Source organism: Polypterus senegalus, chromosome 16 (assembly GCF_016835505.1).
Source record: "Polypterus senegalus isolate Bchr_013 chromosome 16, ASM1683550v1, whole genome shotgun sequence".
Lineage (NCBI taxonomy): Eukaryota > Metazoa > Chordata > Cladistia > Polypteriformes > Polypteridae > Polypterus > Polypterus senegalus.
In genome coordinates this window covers 82,033,806-82,051,881 of record NC_053169.1, presented here as the reverse complement: position 1 = coordinate 82,051,881, position 18,076 = coordinate 82,033,806, and the positions used below count along the sequence as shown (strand labels likewise).

General features: G+C 40.5%; 1 protein-coding gene across 10 annotated transcripts in view; it reads left to right on the top strand.

Moving 5' to 3' along the window:
* The first annotated feature begins 256 nt into the window (after positions 1–256).
* Positions 257–18,076, top strand: part of LOC120516736 (girdin-like) — a 201,236-nt gene continuing 183,416 nt past the window's right edge. For all 10 annotated transcript variants that reach the window (XM_039738631.1, XM_039738626.1, XM_039738630.1 and 7 more), the window contains exons 1-2: positions 257–1,033; positions 1,126–1,226. In XM_039738631.1, the coding sequence (XP_039594565.1) occupies positions 971–1,033; positions 1,126–1,226 (164 nt within the window). In that variant the 5' untranslated portion in view covers positions 257–970. The remainder of the gene's footprint in view (positions 1,034–1,125; positions 1,227–18,076) is intronic.

Below are 18,076 nucleotides of genomic sequence, written 5' to 3'. Positions count from 1 at the left end.
TTCTAATAATGCCAAGGAATCGTGACTGTAAGATCCGCAAGCCTCTTCCTCCGGAAAGCCGACACACAGGCACTATTTTCTTTTTTTTTCCCCTTTTGCTACTTTTAACCAAGCGGAGGAAGACCAAGGTTGAAGAAAAGCAGCCCCGGGAGTACGGAAGGGGGGTGCGGAAAGACGAGGAGGTGGAGGATGTGCTGGAGGAGGAGGAGCTGCCGCTTCGGCTCTCGGGTTTCCCTTGGCTTCGTGCGTATCCGTTATTTGGTTGGCAGTGCAGCTGAGCCGTGAGCTTGGAGGAACGTGCGAGAGATTGAGGCGTCGGAGCAGGCGCGTGGATGGCTGGCACCGTGCGGCGCTGGAAGGAGATCGAGCGGGAGAAACCTTTAACGAGAGCCTTTTCTTTAACGACGTAGGTTTTAACTGAGGCTCGGTGGATTTTTTTTTCTTCTCTTTTTAACGGGTTAACGCCCAGATGACCATCGTCACCACCAAAGAGAATTAAGACGCCCGTTGATATTAGCACCAAAGAAAAGAACCACTCCTGTTTCATAGAAGTGCGGATTTTAATGTAGAGGCTTTATTTTATCTAAGACCGAGAAAGGCAGGGGGGCACAGAGGAGGAGGAGGAGGAAGAAGAGGAGGTGTGGATAAAGCGTCGATAATTAGCTTGACCGGTTTCTTGGAATTTATCACTTTTCTTTCAAATGCCGGAAAATTCTTTAAGGTCAAAAAAACGGAGATGCGCATAATCGCACGATTCCGGGACTCGCAAGCGATTGGATTTACTGATACCCATTGAAATGATCGGGTTGTGGAATAATACGACCTTGTTTAGCTCCTTTGGATGGCTCTGAGGCACTTGAAACAAATGTCTTTTTGATTTAATTGGCGCAGGAAGCCACACGTTTTGTGCTAAATAACATTTCGAGAAGAGGCACTGGGGAGCGGTTTGCGGCTCCTCGGGATTGCAGCCATGGATAGTGAAGTGTTCACTCCTCAGCTGGAGCAATTTATGCTCACTCCTTTGGTGACATGGGTGAGTTAACATTTTTTTTTCCCTTTAGAAATATCCTTTTAAATGAGTTATCGACAGTAATCACAGACTTGTTTTAATTGTTTTTCTTTTAGATTAAGACATGTGGCTCATTTACCACGAAGGACGGTGGCAAACTTGCAGAATACATGGAGTTAGTGGATGGAGTGTATCTGAACGACGTAATGCACCAGATGTAAGTAACTTGCCGTCGGTAGCGCATTGTGAGGTTCCAATTCTGTTATTTCAGTTTGTTTATACTGAGCAGAAATCCCCCTCCATTCCTTTGGAAGCGGCGTCACTTGAATGCGATCGTGTGTGTTGTGCGCGCGTGTCCGCCTTATGACATGTTCAAGTGCAGCGCAGAGATCCGGGTTGGGGACTGAAGCAGCTGATCTTCCACTTGAGCGACCATTGACATGGTCCTCTTCTAAATGTGAAGTGTCATCTGCGCTCGACTGGAGCCATTGTGCTAGAGTCTACTGTCGTCAGTGTGATATTTATACTTGATACGTTTTAACATCAAATATCAACCTAATCCCGCCGTTGTGCCGTTTTTGGCCTATGCACCCAAAAAAAGCTCCTTACTGAAGTGACATCGCTTTCGAACCCTTGTCACGGGGACGGGGCCGCAGTGCTGCATTAAGCTGCTTTCCTTGTGCTGCGCCTCGATAATCGCAAGCTAAAATGCAGTGTTCAGAATGGAGATTCTGAGGGAAAATGTAACGGTAATGACTATTTTTCAAATTGCTTATTTTTATTTTTTAATAAAAGCTAACTCGGGTTGGCTTTGTTTTGGGTCTAGGGTTTTTTAAACAATACGCAAGAGTACAAGAATTTTTCATAACGGCAATCTTATTGGGTGCAGTCTATGTTTAATATTGACTTGTAATGGCTAGCAGCTTTACATATATTTAAAAAACAAAAATGAGAATGTAAGGGGATCTATCAGAATGTTTAATGTTGAGGCATCCTGGAATCGGATCCCTCTCATGGTGGTCTGACTGGGATCTGCATGTTTTCCCTGTTCCTGTTTGGCGTTTTTTTCCTTCTGGTACTTTTGATTTTCTTCCCAAAACCTCGAAGGTCACAACTGGTGATTCTGAATTGACCCTGGTGCCCCATTCAGTGTTTAAAAGAAATAAAAAATATATAATGTTGCATAGCGTGGCCTGGTGGGTAAGATGTTGAATGCTAACCCAAGTTAACCTCCTCTTTCTACTTGACTTGCCATCCCAAATAAGTCAGTTGAAGAATTATTGAAGTAGCATTTTTATGGTTTGTTCATTGCTTTGGGTACTCAACTCATCAAGTAAATAACTTATAAGTGATTAGAAACTTTAAAATTGCCCCATAATAAAGAAAGCAGGTTAAAAAAAAAAGGAAGGTATGTGACCTAACAAATGTGATATCTAGAAACAAGAAATTTTGAACTTCCCCGCCTGTATTTTTTTTTTCCTCTTTTTTCTTTTCACTGTTTGGTTGACTCCTGTCTCATTTCCCTCTCACACAAATGGAGGAGCGTGGTGCGCTTTGCCACAATCTGTCAACAATGTCTCATGACCAGGGCATTGCATACTAAAAGTTTATTTCAGGTTGGTTCCAAAATGGGAAATGAAAGCAGATGGGCTTTTCAACAATGGGTGTATTGAGGGCAGTAGAATCATTTTATTTGCTTAGACTTGTTGTGTAACTGGCACAACTGGCACTAGTGTGAACCTGTTTTCATGATGCAATATTATCAGATAAGACGCCACCTGATCGTGTCCTGTCATTGATATGTTGTGTGAGTAGCTCTTGGGTGCCACTTTAGTGTTCATATGGGACAATGCAGAGGACACGTGAATAAGCTTGCAGTCTAATTTCTGGATACAGCCAATAACATCCATATAATGGGATTATTTAATTGATGAATTCATAAAAAAATTCAGATTGCTTCAAAATATCCTTAGCTTTGTAATTACCCAGCAACATTGTTTTCTGAAACCATACCATCATCATTCATAAAGTAGTTAATAGTATTGTCATGAATGCAAAATATTTATTATCATCAGACACTTTTAGTCAAGTTCAAGGCTGCAGGAGGGCACAGAGCTGAGCGGATTCATGGCAAACTGGTTTGGATCCAAATGCTGGAGAAAAAAACTGGAAGTATCTGAAATAAGACGCCAAGTGGATACGGAGAAAATGTGCACAGGTCACACAGACAGGCTGAGATTTGAACTATGGTTCTCGGAGCCATCATGTTGCAACAGCACTAGCCACTGTGCCGCCCAGCCACTCTCTTTGAAATCCAAGTCAACCTGCTGTTATATGCTACTCCATTGTCTGAATTAAGGTGTCACGAGCATAGCATGTGGTAGCCATTTAAATATTTTACAGCATTGCAGCACTATACAAGTTTGGCATGCTAGCTCCTTTGTTTGTTTGTTTTTTTTCCTTCTTCTTAGAAGATAGACCAATTAAAGAAAGCATTTGGCAGCCTGTTTTTAATATATTGTTAAGATCGTTTTTTGCAGTATATTTTGATTTAATGAATGAAGATAACTTTGTAAATAATAATTTATAACCACTATAAAGAGCTCTTGTTGTCTGCAATTCCTCAGGAGTCCTGCCATATGGTAAGGGTTTATGTTTGGCAGGTGTCAGTCAGACTGTCAGACAGTATTTCAATTGTTTCAAAGTTTTCTTTGGTACTAGGAAGTCAGCTGTTGCCGTACGTCTCACCAGCGTCTCTCGTCAATAAGGGTTCTTTATCGAGTGGTCGAACAACAGTTGTTGCATTACCATACTTCTTCATAAAGCTCGCCTTTGTTTCCTTCTGTTCCATCTGCATTTTGCTTTAAGCGTCAGTAACATAAAGCAGCCTTGCATTCTATCAAAAATATAAAGGGACATAACAATATATTGTATACTCGTGTGTGTGTGTGTGTGTGTGTGTGTGTGTGTGTGTGTGTATAAGCCCATCCATCCATCTCCTAAACTGCTTGTCCAGGATAGTGGGGCAGCTGGAGCCTATCCCCGCAATTCTAGGGCTCAAGGCAGGAGCGATCCCTGGACAGGGCGCCAGTCCTTCACAGACCAAAGACACCCACTCTCACCGCAATGCTAACTCATCTAAATTGTAAGTCTTAGGACTGTGTGTGGAAACCCAGACAGACACAGAGAGAACGTGCCAATTCCATGCAGGGAACACCTGGGATGCAAATCCCAGTCTTTTGTCTGATCTTCTTATATAATACGCTACCGTGGCTGGCCGTTTGTCTGTCCAGGATTTAAAATCATGTGTAGCTCACAAACCGTTTGAACTGTTGACCTGAAATTTGGTACACATATACTATGTGACATCTACTATCCGCTTTTCGGGTGATGATTGACCTCCAAGGTTTATGTTCTTGTAGTGTAGAATCAACTCTCGGCAGCGGCCAGCAGGGCGGCCGTGTGGTGCATGCGTACGGGTGACGTTCTAATCCCTACAACCTTCACCGTCACTTCCTCTACCTCTTCATATCTTAAATCATTCTTGAGGCAGATTGAAGACTTAAGTGCCAGCTTAAGTGAAAAATTAAAGAAATCATACTACATAATTGCAGCATAAACACTGACGTAATCAGTTTTAACACAAAAAGATGTCGACGAAAGAAGAGAAGAAGCGGGCTGCTAGGGAGCAGAAAAGAAGAGCTGCTCAGGAAACAGCAAGTGCATCAACCTCTGAGCAAACAAATGCTAAACGTACAGAGAGAGTATGAAAGCCATGAATGCTCAAGTCAAGTGTGCAGTGCACCTTTACTGGTGTGTGATAATGTGTGTGTATAATTTTTTTTGTTTAATCACATCTTTATTGAAAGATATAAAACATACATACAATACAATACCAACAGTATTTCCAACAGCCATGCAGAGCTCAATGATCTGAATGGAAACAAAAGAAGAGCCTGCTTGGGCCAACAAGTGAGGAGTGGTACTGCATCACCTCCATCAAGGAAGTTAAAATGTTAGGGGGTTGTTAACTTGTTAAAGACAATGTAGGTTGTGACACGTCCGTGTGAGTGGGCCTGTGAGGACTAAGCTAGTTTCACTTCCAGCCTTCTTTCAGGTCTAACATTAGTGACCCATTAATTAGAGCAAAGTTGATCAAATGCAAATCATGGAGGGACCCAGCGGCCACAGGGTTACATTTCAGTTAAGGTAGTTAATGGAAACTTCCTTTTTTTTTTTTACTTGAATTTTAATTACCTTAATCTTTTAAGATTTGCAAACATTAATCGATTCTTGTTTTCCTTCATCTTCAAACGATGCTGAGATGCAAAGTGAGCCAAAAGTTGGACAGCTAATTTGGTGTTCCCAAGCAGAGCTCCTGGAGGGGCCACTACTGTATTTTTACTCCACTCATTTTCTTAATTTGAAGGCATTTTTTCACTATTCATGAAACGCATGATTTAATTCTATGGCTGCTTAGTGCTCTTATTCTGCCACCTTAGAAATTCCAGATTGTTGATTTTTATTTTTTCTGAGAGTGCTGTCAGACTGTTTTGCAGACCAGAACAAACAAACACGTACATTTTTCTTTCAGATATTTTTTTTTGAAGCATATACTGTATGATGGACACATCTTCTTCTTCTTCTTTCGGCTGCTTCCGTTAGGTGTTGCCACAGCGGGTCATCTTCTTCCATATCTTTCTTTCCTCTGTATCTTGTTCTGTCACACCCATCACCTGCATGTCCTCTCTCACCACATCCATAAACCTTCTCTTAGGCCTTCCTCTTTTCCTCTTCCCTGGCAGCTCTATCCTTAACATCCTTCTCCCAATGTACCCAGCATCTCTCCTCTGTACATGTCCAAACCAACGCAATCTCATCTCTCTGACTTTGTCTCTCAGCCATCCAACTTGAACCGAACCTTTGATATGCTCATTTCTAATCCTGTTCATCCTCGTCACACCCAATCCAAATCTTAGAATCTTTAACTCTGCCACCTCCAGCTCTGTCTTCTGTGCCACCGTCTCCAACCCATATAACATAGCTGGTCTCACTACCGTCCTGTAGACCTTCCCTTTCACTCTTGCTGACACCCGTCTGTCACAAATCACTCCTGACACTCTTCTCCACCCATTCCACCCTGCCTGCACTTTCTTCTTCACTTCTCTTCCACAATCCCCATTACTCTGTACTGTTGATCCCAAGTATTTAAACTCCCTGCATCCTCGGCATTCCACTGACCTCCATCTCATTCACACACATGTATTCTGTCTTGTTCCTACTGACCTTCATTCCTCTCCTCTCCAGAGCATATCATGCAAATAAAGCCAAGTTAGCTGGTCATCCATTCTCTCATTATTATTTGGCTGCTGGAAACAATTAAGGCTTCTGTTTCTTAAAAGACAGGTCAACTAAAATGAACACAAAACAAGTAAGTTCAGTTAGCAGAAGATATTGCTTATGAAGAAGGTGGTTAGCATGATAACCTGCAGCCCTTTCAGTTCTCTAGGGTCTGAGTTTGACACCTGCGGATTAGGCTATCGGTTTAAAGGCCCGCCATCCATTCACAAAATTAAGGTTTTGAGATTTTTTTTATAATAAAGAAAATAATCACTGAAAATGCTAAAACTCCTGAAAGTGTCCCAGACAAGTCCTAAAAATCAGTCCGTGGTATGCCGTTATTACTGAAATTTACTGAATGTATATTTGTGAGAGGGACGAGGTTTCCACTCAAACATTCTGTATGCACCTTTCTGCCTTTGTGTAATTTGAGTGATTAAAGTGCAGCATAACTTACATTAAGGTGTTTAGTAAAAAGCCTTCTTAACTGAAAAAAATAAGCAATTTAAATTCCACTGCATTCTTCATGATGCGACTTTTTATATATAGTATATCGCTAATACTTTTTTTTTTTTAAAATGTATAAAAAAAATTATGGCAAATTTTAAATCTAGAAAGAGGACAGCATTCTGTGTAGCTTATCCTTCAATTATCCCCGAGCTTTTGTGGCCTCCTGGATTATTTCATGAATTACCCAAATGTGGACAGATGGTAGGGGATGATGTATGATGAGCTACAGTATGCTGCGAGTCGGTCACACTGTGACCATTAAGCTATCAAGTTCCACTTTAAATGTTGGTCAGTGTGTTAGGCAGGGCGTTAAATCTGTGCACCCACAGGATGTTGGCGAGTTCAGTTTCAGTGATCACCTGATCTCTATGTGCCATTTTTCAGTAGGTGTAGTGTGAAATTCTAACTTGCATGTCTCACTGACCTGCAATGTGTTGCCACAATAAATAATACTTTCAAATATATAACTTCATTTTATTAACAGAAACAATAAATTGGCTTGCACTCTATCAGTTTCTATAGATAAAGGTATATATTGCATTAGATGATCTGTTCTTTTCAGTTAAGCAAAATTTAGATTGAATAGGTCTCTACAGCTACCTGAAATGTACAAGAATCATTGAATCATACACTTGGTCTCAAAACATTGTGGAACGTGACCCGGACACAGACAGACGGACATCGTTTTAGCACCCAACACACTCATTTATTTACAGTATTTACAATAAAATTCAGTGCACAACCCAGTGCTTCCAGTGCCGATCCCCCAAAGTCCAAGCCTCACAGTCTCCAGTGCCTTCCTTCTGGCTGCCTCCACTCCTCTTGCTCTCTCTGAGCTCCGTCCTCTTCCACCCGACTCTTGCTCCCGAATGAAGGGAGGCAGCTTCTTATATACCAGCCCAGATGGGCTACAGCTGCTTCCCGGCAGTTCCCCCGTGTGGCGGAAGTGCCGGCTGCGCACCCGGAAGCCCTCCGGGTGTTCCCAGTCTTCTCCCCCCCCGAGCACTTCCTGGTGTGGTGGAAGTGCTGAGGTCCAGGCACCAGGGCGCTCCCTGGCGGTGGCCACGAGCCACTACAGGGTTGGACTTCCAAGCCCTTTACACACAACCAGGCCGGTCGCCCCCTCGTGGTCTGGAGGAGGCGTAAGCCCTCCTCCGGTCCTCCTGGGCGTCCCGGCTGGGTACCAACCCCAGCCACCCACCACAACATGTTTCAAAGACCTGAAGGTTCACACAGAGATGGCTACTTGACGGACAAGCAGATTCTCAAAGAGGTAATGGTTCTGGTCTTAGGTTTATATTAAGCAACAGTCTTAGGTGTGGTTCTTAGCAGTCCTTGTTTTAGTATCAGTACTAAATTTCCATTAGGAAAATACAGATTTCCTGTATTTGTGGTCAACCTTCTCATCTATTATTGAGCCCACAGGCTAGTGGGGAGTTGATCCTTATCTTATGCAGACTGATTTTTTTTTCAATATATTTTTTCATCATGGTAATAACAGTTACAGCATACAGGTCATGGAATGCCTCATGATGTTTCAAAGTGTTGCTGTGTTCATAATATGGAAGTGTTTTTCAAAAGATCTTAAGCTTAGTTTTGCCGTAGGGGTATAGAAAATTCTGGTTTTTTTTTTTTTTTGCTGCAATTATTACAGATATGTTACCAGAATGTAGCAGATTAGAGGAATTATTACAATGATTACGGTAGGCATTGCAGACTTTAAGGACGACCTTGAAATGTTTTAAATTCCTTCTCGACAGACTTGGAAATTACTTCATCATTTCTCCTGAATTTGATGGTTTTCATTTTTTATTCCTAAACTAGATAAGCCTCTTTCATCAAATAGTTTTTTTCCCCCCCCCATTTTTTTTTTCCTGTTTTACAATAGCAGTTGTTGTCTGGGATTTCATTCTTTTTGTGTTTCTGTTAATGCTGCATGTAATCGGTGCATTGTGCAGTGGCTTGTCTGGATGTACATTGTAATGGGCTTATCAAGCAGTTACTGTGATTATATCTTAGAATCCTGTGTCTTTTTATATTTAAATGACTTCATAATTGTGTAATTGCAGTTCACCACTCCAGGCAATGTGTTGTCATGGAAAATCAACACGTCTTAGCTGATTGTGAACATTCAGTCTCATGTAGCATGAAAGTGTGCATTAGCAATGAGGCCGTGTCCTCCTGTGAAAGGGGACCCGCTGTTCAGCATGTGGAGTCTTACTGTGGACAGAAAAACAGGATATACGCCCGCCTTTGTGTGTAAATTTATGATACCTCGTGTTTCAAACCTGACGGCGTATGGGAATGGCCTTATTGACTGCTGTATTCTTCTTGAAGGGGCACAGTCATTGGTATTGAGCTGCTAAGCATTTCACTACATATTGGACTGTGTGTATAATTTGCATGTGACAAATGATTTGATGAACAGTTAACTGCTGGTTAAAGCAAATCAATAATAACAAGTCTTTGTTTTAGAATCTAAATCTTCGATCATCAGTACAAATACAAAATTCACATAAAAAGTGTCTTATGGTGCTTCAGTTTAAAAGAAAAAAATATATACAGATAGGGGTGATGACAGCAAGCTAGATTTAATATTATTATGTAATATCAGGTAGTGATCTTTTTAGAGCACATTTAATTGTTCACTGTACCATTATGTGATCTCCAACGTGAAAAAAACTTACATTACAGCATAATAAAATATTCAAAGAGACACTTTTTTTAACAATATGCAGAAACCAGTAAACAGTCAGTCTGTCAGTCAGTCATTTTCCAACCCACTATATCCTAACACAGGGTCACTGGGGGTCTGCTGGAGCCAATCCCAGCCAGGACAGGGCGCAAGGCAGGAACAAATCCCGGGCAGGGCGCCAGACCACTGCAGGGCACACACACACACACACACACACACACAATAGGCCTTGATGTTGTTTTTAAGGTGCTTTATAAATAAACTAGCAAAATACCCGCGCTTCACAGCAGAGAAGTAGTGTTCTTTTGCTGCCTTCTCAATTGTAAGCGCAGTCCTTCACCTGCGAATATTTTGCGGCAGCGTGTCTATTGGATAGCTGCTGACGGACGGCCTTATATGGACAGGCACAACTCCGCCTCACACAGCGACCGAGCTGCAGGCTATAGCCATATATATGGATGAAAGTATGTTCCAGTTATGACCGTTACGTGTAGAATTTCGAAATGAAACCTGCCTAACTTTTGTAAGTAAGCTGTAAGCAATGAGCCTTCTCTGCAAAGTTATACAGTAAACTCTCGTTTATCGCAGTTAATCCGTTCCAGACTCTACCGCGATAAATGAATTTCCACGAAGTAGGATTCTTTATTTATGAATCTAATATTTTCGCAGTTAGAGCATAGAAAACCTGTTTACGGCCTTCTAAATACGTTTTTTTAACATTACTGGTGACCTATAGACATGAAATAACACCCTTTAGTCAAAAGTTTAAACTGTGCTCCATGACAAGACAGAGATGACAGTTCTTTCTCACAATTAAAAGAATGCAAACATATCTCCCTCTTTAAAGGAGTGCGCGTCGGGAGCAGAGAATGTCAGCGAGAGAGAGGGAGAGAGACGGAGAAAAGCAAACAACCAAAAATCAATACGTGTTGTTAGAGTTTTTAAGTGTGCGAAGCAGCGCGTGGGAAGCATATCGTATATCATTGAGGAGTTTTATTTAATACGTAATATATGCTCTGATTGGCTAGCTTCTCAGCCATCCGCCAATAGCGTCCCTTGTATGAAATCAACTGGGCAAACAAACTGAGGAAGCATGTACCATAAATTAAAAGACCCATTGTCTGCAGAAATCCGCAAACCAGCGAAAAATCCATGATATATATTTAGATATGCTTACATTTAAAATCCGTGATGGAGTGAAGCGGCGAAAGCCCAAAGCGCGATATAGCGAGGGATCACTGTATATGGTTTCTATAAGAACCTTCTGATTTAGCTTGAGTAGCTTTAACAAAGCCCAAATTGTTTTTTAGAATTTTTTTTCCTCCCTGCACCACGGAGCACTCATTTCATCTGCCATGATAGTTTTTACCATGTTACAGGATGCACAAAAGTTACATAATCAAGCCACATCCTTGAGTGAAATCCAATCTGACTGTTTAAATATGGGCTGGATCAGAATCCTTCTATATAAAAGCGGTCAGGATTGTCCTTCCGTCCTGTGAGTGCTACGCAGGCGCGGAGTTTCACACACGCCCCGTCCATTTTGCAATGCGATGGGATTTGTAGTTTCGTTTTTTCAGGTGAAAGATGATTTTCTACTCCAGGCTGTGCGATATCTTCTTCTTCTGTCTTACTATATAAAAGCGGTCGGGATTGTCCTTCCGTCCCGTGAGTGGAAAGCGTAGCGGTATTCCGCTTATCACAGACTCACTACTTGCAGCTTGCGTGCAGGCGACATGATGTGAGCAGAGTTCTGGTGCTCCCATCGTTCCCTTGCTTTTGTGTGCGATGCGCTGGAAGAATAGACAAAATTATGTCTCTGGAAATAATTAATGTTGATGGAGTACAAATGCCTAACCGCATAGTAAATATCAGGGGGGTTCAAAAGGGCGACCTCAATATAGAAAAAAAGTTTAAATTTCATCACAAAAATAACAGAAACTACGAGTATTAAAGTAATACCGCTCAAATGCAATATAACCAAATTAATGAGTTTGTATAAAATATCAAATTGATCTACATATTGAATTGCCTTAAGAAGTGGTCAACTTAAAAGTCGGTCGCCTTAAAAGGCAGGTCAGCCTAGTTTAGTTCTAAAAATGGCCTTTGTTCCACCTCAAAAAAAACAATCGAACAAAATTTTTAAATCTGAATCTGGTCAGATCTGTGGTGCAGTGTAAATGGTACCATAGACACTTATGTATGGTATAATATATGGCAGTATGGTTGCACAGACGTTTGCTTTTCTACTTCAAAGCTTGGTGGCGCTGTTTCCAATTTCCCTGCTGTCGGTGTCTTTCGATCTGACTGTTTAAACATGGGCTGGATCAGAATTCAGTTCTAAAAATGGCCTTTATTCACCTCATTTAGACATAGACACTTGTGTATGGTATAATATATGGCAGTATGGTTGCACAAGCGTTTGCATTTCTACTTCAAAGCTTAAAGCCACATTATGCAAGGCAGGTTTGAGAAAAAGAAGCTATCACCAGTTTGATCCCAGTAAAAGAAACCTGTCTATGTCCAGGGGCCATTTGGAGAAGAGAAAGCCATACTCTACAGTAGAGTGTCCTGCTTGCTTAGGCCATCTGTAATACACTACAGTGTCCAGCATTGTGGTGGAATTGTGTGATGGGCTTTTTTTTATTTGCAACATTATAAACCAATTTATGATGGGCTTTGCTGGAGCTTTTTTGGGAACTAATGTAATCCTTGAGGGAAATAGGCTTCTCTCTCATTTTTTAAAATACCAAGAGAGATAGACAAGAACATGAAGTGTCATGAATGCAACAGCTTAGTTATTCACTTGCTAAGTCCATTTATTTTAGCACATGGCTGCAGGTGGCTGGACCCTTTCATAGGAGAATCTAAGCAAGCCAAGAAGCAACTATGGACTGGAAGCCTGTACATCACGGGGTCCTGTCCTTCTCACACCTTCACTAGGGAGTTTTAGGGTTTTGTATCCATCTTATCTGGTAATCTGGTCTGACTTTGAAATAAGGGAGAACTCCCAGGCTCCACACAGTGTTTCCTAGAGAGGATTCGAACCGAAGACTCCAGAGCTGTGAGGGTGCAGTGCTCACCACACTTGGGCCCTTTAATCAAAAGGATTAAATAGCCAGGGTTTCGTAATCTTAAGGTATGTGTCTGGAAACAATGAATTCCATATGCCAGTACTACAAAGGCCTTTTGGATACATGGGGTGTGTTATATAATACAGTTTTGCAGTTTATACAAAATTTATTAGAATTTCTCAAATCCAGGAAACCATTCGGTGCATTAAAAAAGTATTTTGTCTGATTACCACAGTCCAGCTATTCATCCCTGTCTATGTTATTATTGCTGACATGTTGTTTATGTTCATGGACAGCTGCTAGTTGCGTGACGGCCATGTGCCTATGTATGAAGAAGGTCTCAATGCACTTTTTAGAAAGATTTTTCTTTTTGAGAGTGCAGTAATGTAAAATTTACTTGTTAGACACCATCAAAGGATCAAATATTTTGAAAGATACATAACATTTTTAACCTTTTCCACATATCCAGTATAAACCTGAACACTGGTCTCTACATCTTGAATGTTCCGGAAAATATGACTTGTGTATTTTAATTTTATATGTTGTTATCTCACACAATGATCATGTTTGTTCTTACTTTGGTGTGCTGCTCCTGTTGTACCGTTGATGAAGATAGGATTTTTAATCGAAGAAACACTTTACAAACTGGCACACGTACTTGTTCTCAGCAGTCAGTATTTGTTGGGAAGATAAGCAGATTTTCTGACCGACATATTTTCTTCCATGAATAATATTCCTATATGTTAGACTTAACAGTCTTGCACCTTTTATTTTAACACAGAGGACACAAGCATGTAATAGAGAATCACTGCCATCTGTACTGTTAATCTCTCATGGGATCAGCAGTGCACTCTGTTGCACAGTTCATCAACAGTTATGCTGTCAGTGTAGCAATGGTGTCTTCAGATTTCAGTATGGAAATTAAAGTTTATTGCAGCATAATATAAATGATATGAAAAGACTTTTTTTTTTTTTTTTAAATTGTCATTTATGTGTCCTCTCCAGAGCTATTTCTTGCCAGGTACCTAATGATGCCTGGGCTAGCCCTGACTCCCTGCAGCAATGTAATGAATATATGGATGGACTAAATTTGAGAAAAGCACACATTAATATTGTTATGTCTTAGTGCAGTTTTTTATTTTTAGAAAAAATTGCTTATTCTAAAGCATAGAAATATATAGTGTGAAAAATTATAAATAACACTTGCCAGTAATCAAAGGATCCCATGGGAGATTAACACTTTAAAATGTATTGTAAATAACATTTGTTAGTCATCAAAGGTTCCCACTGGAGATAAACACTTTAAAATTTATTTAAAATGTATTTTTCCTATTATATATTTTGGTTTTTAATTGGCAAAACAGTATTCAGTGAGTGACCAGATGTGTCCGTGCTGCAGTAACCTGCTTGAGTGGCACGGCTACTTTGTTGATCCTGTTAATTGTAAGCCTACCAGTAGCAACATCAGTCGGAAGTAAGTAATGTAGGTAAAACAAATATGTAACTGTGAGGTGGCTCTGATAATGTCAGGTTTCTGTTTTTCCTGCAGCATCAGATCGTCGTAAACATACGTTTATAACAAAAGCACATCACATACTATATGTTAATAAAACTAATACTACTACTACTGGACTATGGAGGGGATGCTGGCGCACGCATGTTGCTTCTGCTCATCCCTGTCATCAACACTAAGCGCCTTGAGCATTGGAAAGGCGCTATATAAATAAAATGTAGTATTATTGTTATTACTACTACACAACACCAAGACAATGGGCTTGAATCCCTTCTTGGTCACCGTCTGTCTAGAGTTTGCACATTCCCCTTAAATAAAAAGGTTCCATGACTTGTGTTTGAAGTCCCCTTTTACTGGAGCTTTCTCTCTCTCTTCTTTTTTGGGGGCTATTATTATTATTATTTTACGATTATTAACCAGTTATATTTCCATTAAGATTGAGTTTTGGCCTCTGGCTTGTTACTCTTAATCTTAACTTGAAGATATGCTGCTGTCATCACAGATGCAGACCCGAGCGGTTGACCCGTATCATCTGCCTTTTGAGCAGGCTGGAAACTTGAAGTTGTCATAAGGTGAGCGAACAGAATTGGAATAACCTGATGGCTACCTTTGTCTATAACATCTTAAGCTTGTAAGACTCTTGACATATAATAAATATTCCTGTACTCTGCTGGTAGCACTGTGATCACCCCTGCCCATAGCACCCTTCTGCAGGAGCAGCTTGACTGAAGATGGAACGAATACAAAGCAAGGATAAAATTGGGGGGGTATATATTTAGAATGGGCCTGTCTCCATAAATCTGGAATGTTGGTTTGATTTTTTTTTTTTTTTTTTATAAGTTGGATGAACTTTTAGAAAGCAAGATCAGGTATCGTGGCTTTTTATATTGCGCAGAACCAGATTAAACCTCATATTTCAGATGCTCTTTTAATGCTGAACTGCTTTCACCTGATATGATCAGATGGACCAGAAAGGGCAGGAGGGGGACTGGCGCTGAGTGAATGAGTAATGGTAAAAAAAAAAAAAAAAAAGTGAGCATGTTACAAATAAAACTAAAATGTGTTAACCAATCATTTTGTCCATATTAATACCTAGGGAGATAAGTTACATCATCCTGATGAATTGTTATTTACTCAGGAACAGAAATGATTTACTCTGTGCTGATATTCTAATAAATTAATCATTCTGACCCTAGAATGCTGTTGACTTAACCTGGGGAACATCACAACATGCAAAGTTCATTTAGTGTGTTGGATTTGTGGATAAAAGAAGCTGGGCTCGCTCTATTTAAATGTCAATATTTTTAAATTAAACCTGCAGTACAACTGCGTAGATCTGACCACATCTTATGTTTCATATGAACTGGGAAGTGAGAATTTTCAACAATCTGATATCCCGTTTTGAACTTCAGGCCTGGTCTGTCAACTTTGTCCAACTTCAGACTATGATGTCACTCAAAAATAGTGACGTAAACTACAAACCTTAGTGAAAACTGTAGTATTATACTGCTCACTAGCACTTGGGTCTGTTTACGTCTCAATAAAGTTGTACACACAGTACTATCCAACTTACATCTGCGGACATGTTTCTGTAGTGTTTGGATGTGCAGTTGGTATCCTTCTATATAAAAGCGGTCAGGATTGTCCTTCCGTCCCATGAGTGCTATGCAGGCGTGGAGTTTCACACACGCCTCGTCCATTTTGCAATGCACGATGGGATTTGTAGTTTTGTTTTTCCAGGTAAAAGATGATTTTCTACTCCAGACTCTGCGATATCTTCTTCTTCTTTCTTACTATATAAAAGCGGTCGGGATTGTCCTTCCGTCCGTGAGTGGAAAGCGTAGCAGTATTCCGCTTATCACAGACTCACTACTTGCAGCTTGCGGTACGAAGCGACATGATGTGAGCAGAGTTCTGGTGCTCCCATCGTTCCCTTGCTTTTGTGCGCAATGCGCTGGAAAAATAGACAAAATTATGTCTCTGGAAATAGTTAATGTTGATGGAGTACAAATGCCTCAACGCGTAGTAAATATCAGGGGGGTTCAAAAGGGTGACCTCAATATAGAAAAAAAAGTTTAAATTTCATCACAAAAATAACATAAACTATGAGTATTAAAGTAATACCGCTCAAATGCAATATAACCATTGTTGCATATATTGTATAAAATATCAAATTGATCTACAGTGGTGTGAAAAACCAACAAACCCCCTTCCTGATTTCTTATTCTTTTGCATGTTTGTCACACAAAATGTTTCTGATCATCAAACACATTTAACCATTAGTCAAATATAACACAAGTAAACACAAAATGCAGTTTTTAAATGATGGTTTTATTATTTAGGGAGAAAAAAATCCAAACCTACATGGCCCTGTGTGAAAAGTAATTGCCCCCTGAACCTAATAACTGGTTGGGCCACCCTTAGCAGCAATAACTGCAATCAAGCGTTTGCGATAACTTGCAATGAGTCTTTTACAGCGCTCTGGAGGAATTTTGGCCCACTCATCTTTGCAGAATTGTTGTAATTCAGCTTTATTTGAGGGGTTTCTAGCATGAACCCCCTTTTTAAGGTCATGCCATAGCATCTCAATCTCAACATTTCCTTCCACATCCCAATGTTGTCTAGTGATTCTAAGTTGGGTCAGTGTGAGGTTTGATAGATTGGGCAAGGAGTAGAGTTGGTGAAAGTGGATGATTTTAAATACTTGGGATGGAGATATGCTCAAGAGAGGAGAGGAATAAAGGTCAGTAGGAACAACAGAAGACATGTATGCAAATGAGATGGAGGTTAGTGGAATGTTAAGGATGCAGGGAGTAGAGATGGCAAAGGTGGATGAGTTTAAATACTTGGGATTAACAGTACAGAGTAATGGGGATTGTGGAAGAGAGGTAAAAAAGAGAGTGCAGGCAGGGTGGAATGGGTGGAGAAGAGTCTCGGGAGTAATTTGTGACAGACGGGTATCCGCAAGAGTGAAAGGGAAGGACTACAGGACGGTAGTGAGACCAGCTATGTTATATGGGCTGGAGACGGTGGCACTGATCAGAAAGCAGGAGACAGAGCTGGAGGTTACAGAGTTAAAGATTCTAAGATTTGCACTGGATGTGACGAGGATGGATAGGATTAGAAATGAGGACATTAGAGGGTCAGCTCAGGTTGGACAGTTGGGAGACAGTCAGAGAGGCGAGATTGTGTTGGTTTGGACATGCTGGGTATATTGGGAGATCGATGTTAAAGACAGAGCTGCCAGGCAAGAGGAACAAAGAAAGGCCTAAGAGGAGGTTTATGGATGTGGTGAGAGAGGACATGCAGGTGGGAGTAACAGAACAAGATGCAGAGAACAGAAAGATATGGGAAAAGATGATCTGCTGTGGCAACCCCTAACGGGAACAGTCAGAAGAAGAAGAAGAAGGTTCTTTGTAAAGGACCAGTTCCCTACATTTTGGCTCTTACCCTGCATAGCACTAAAATGAATTTAAAAAGACTTAACAATGGATAGATGTTCATATTTGATTTATGTCCATAAAGGTCACTTTCACATTATAACACCATTTTACTATACACAGCTATAAGTAAAACACAAAATTATATTTTCAATTATTTCACTTGTATATTAATCCTAGTCACTAAAGTGTTAACCTCAGACTGGGTCCTTGGGTTGTTTTTGTGTCAGACTTGCATTTTCATTCGATTTTTTTTTTTTTATTGCTCCACTGATACTGATGCTGCTTGTCGTAAGTAGGTTACTTGTAAATGTAAAAATGCTCAAGGCAGTGTTTTACTGCTGTGCTGTCTATTGACTTCACTAAACAGTCAGCCTATTTATTCCTTTCTATTTTTCGCTGAAGCTTTCCACATTACAAATGCTCTTGTATGATTATTTTGAATTCTGCCCCTATGATTATATGCAGTGCTGTCTATTAACTGAACTTCGGTTT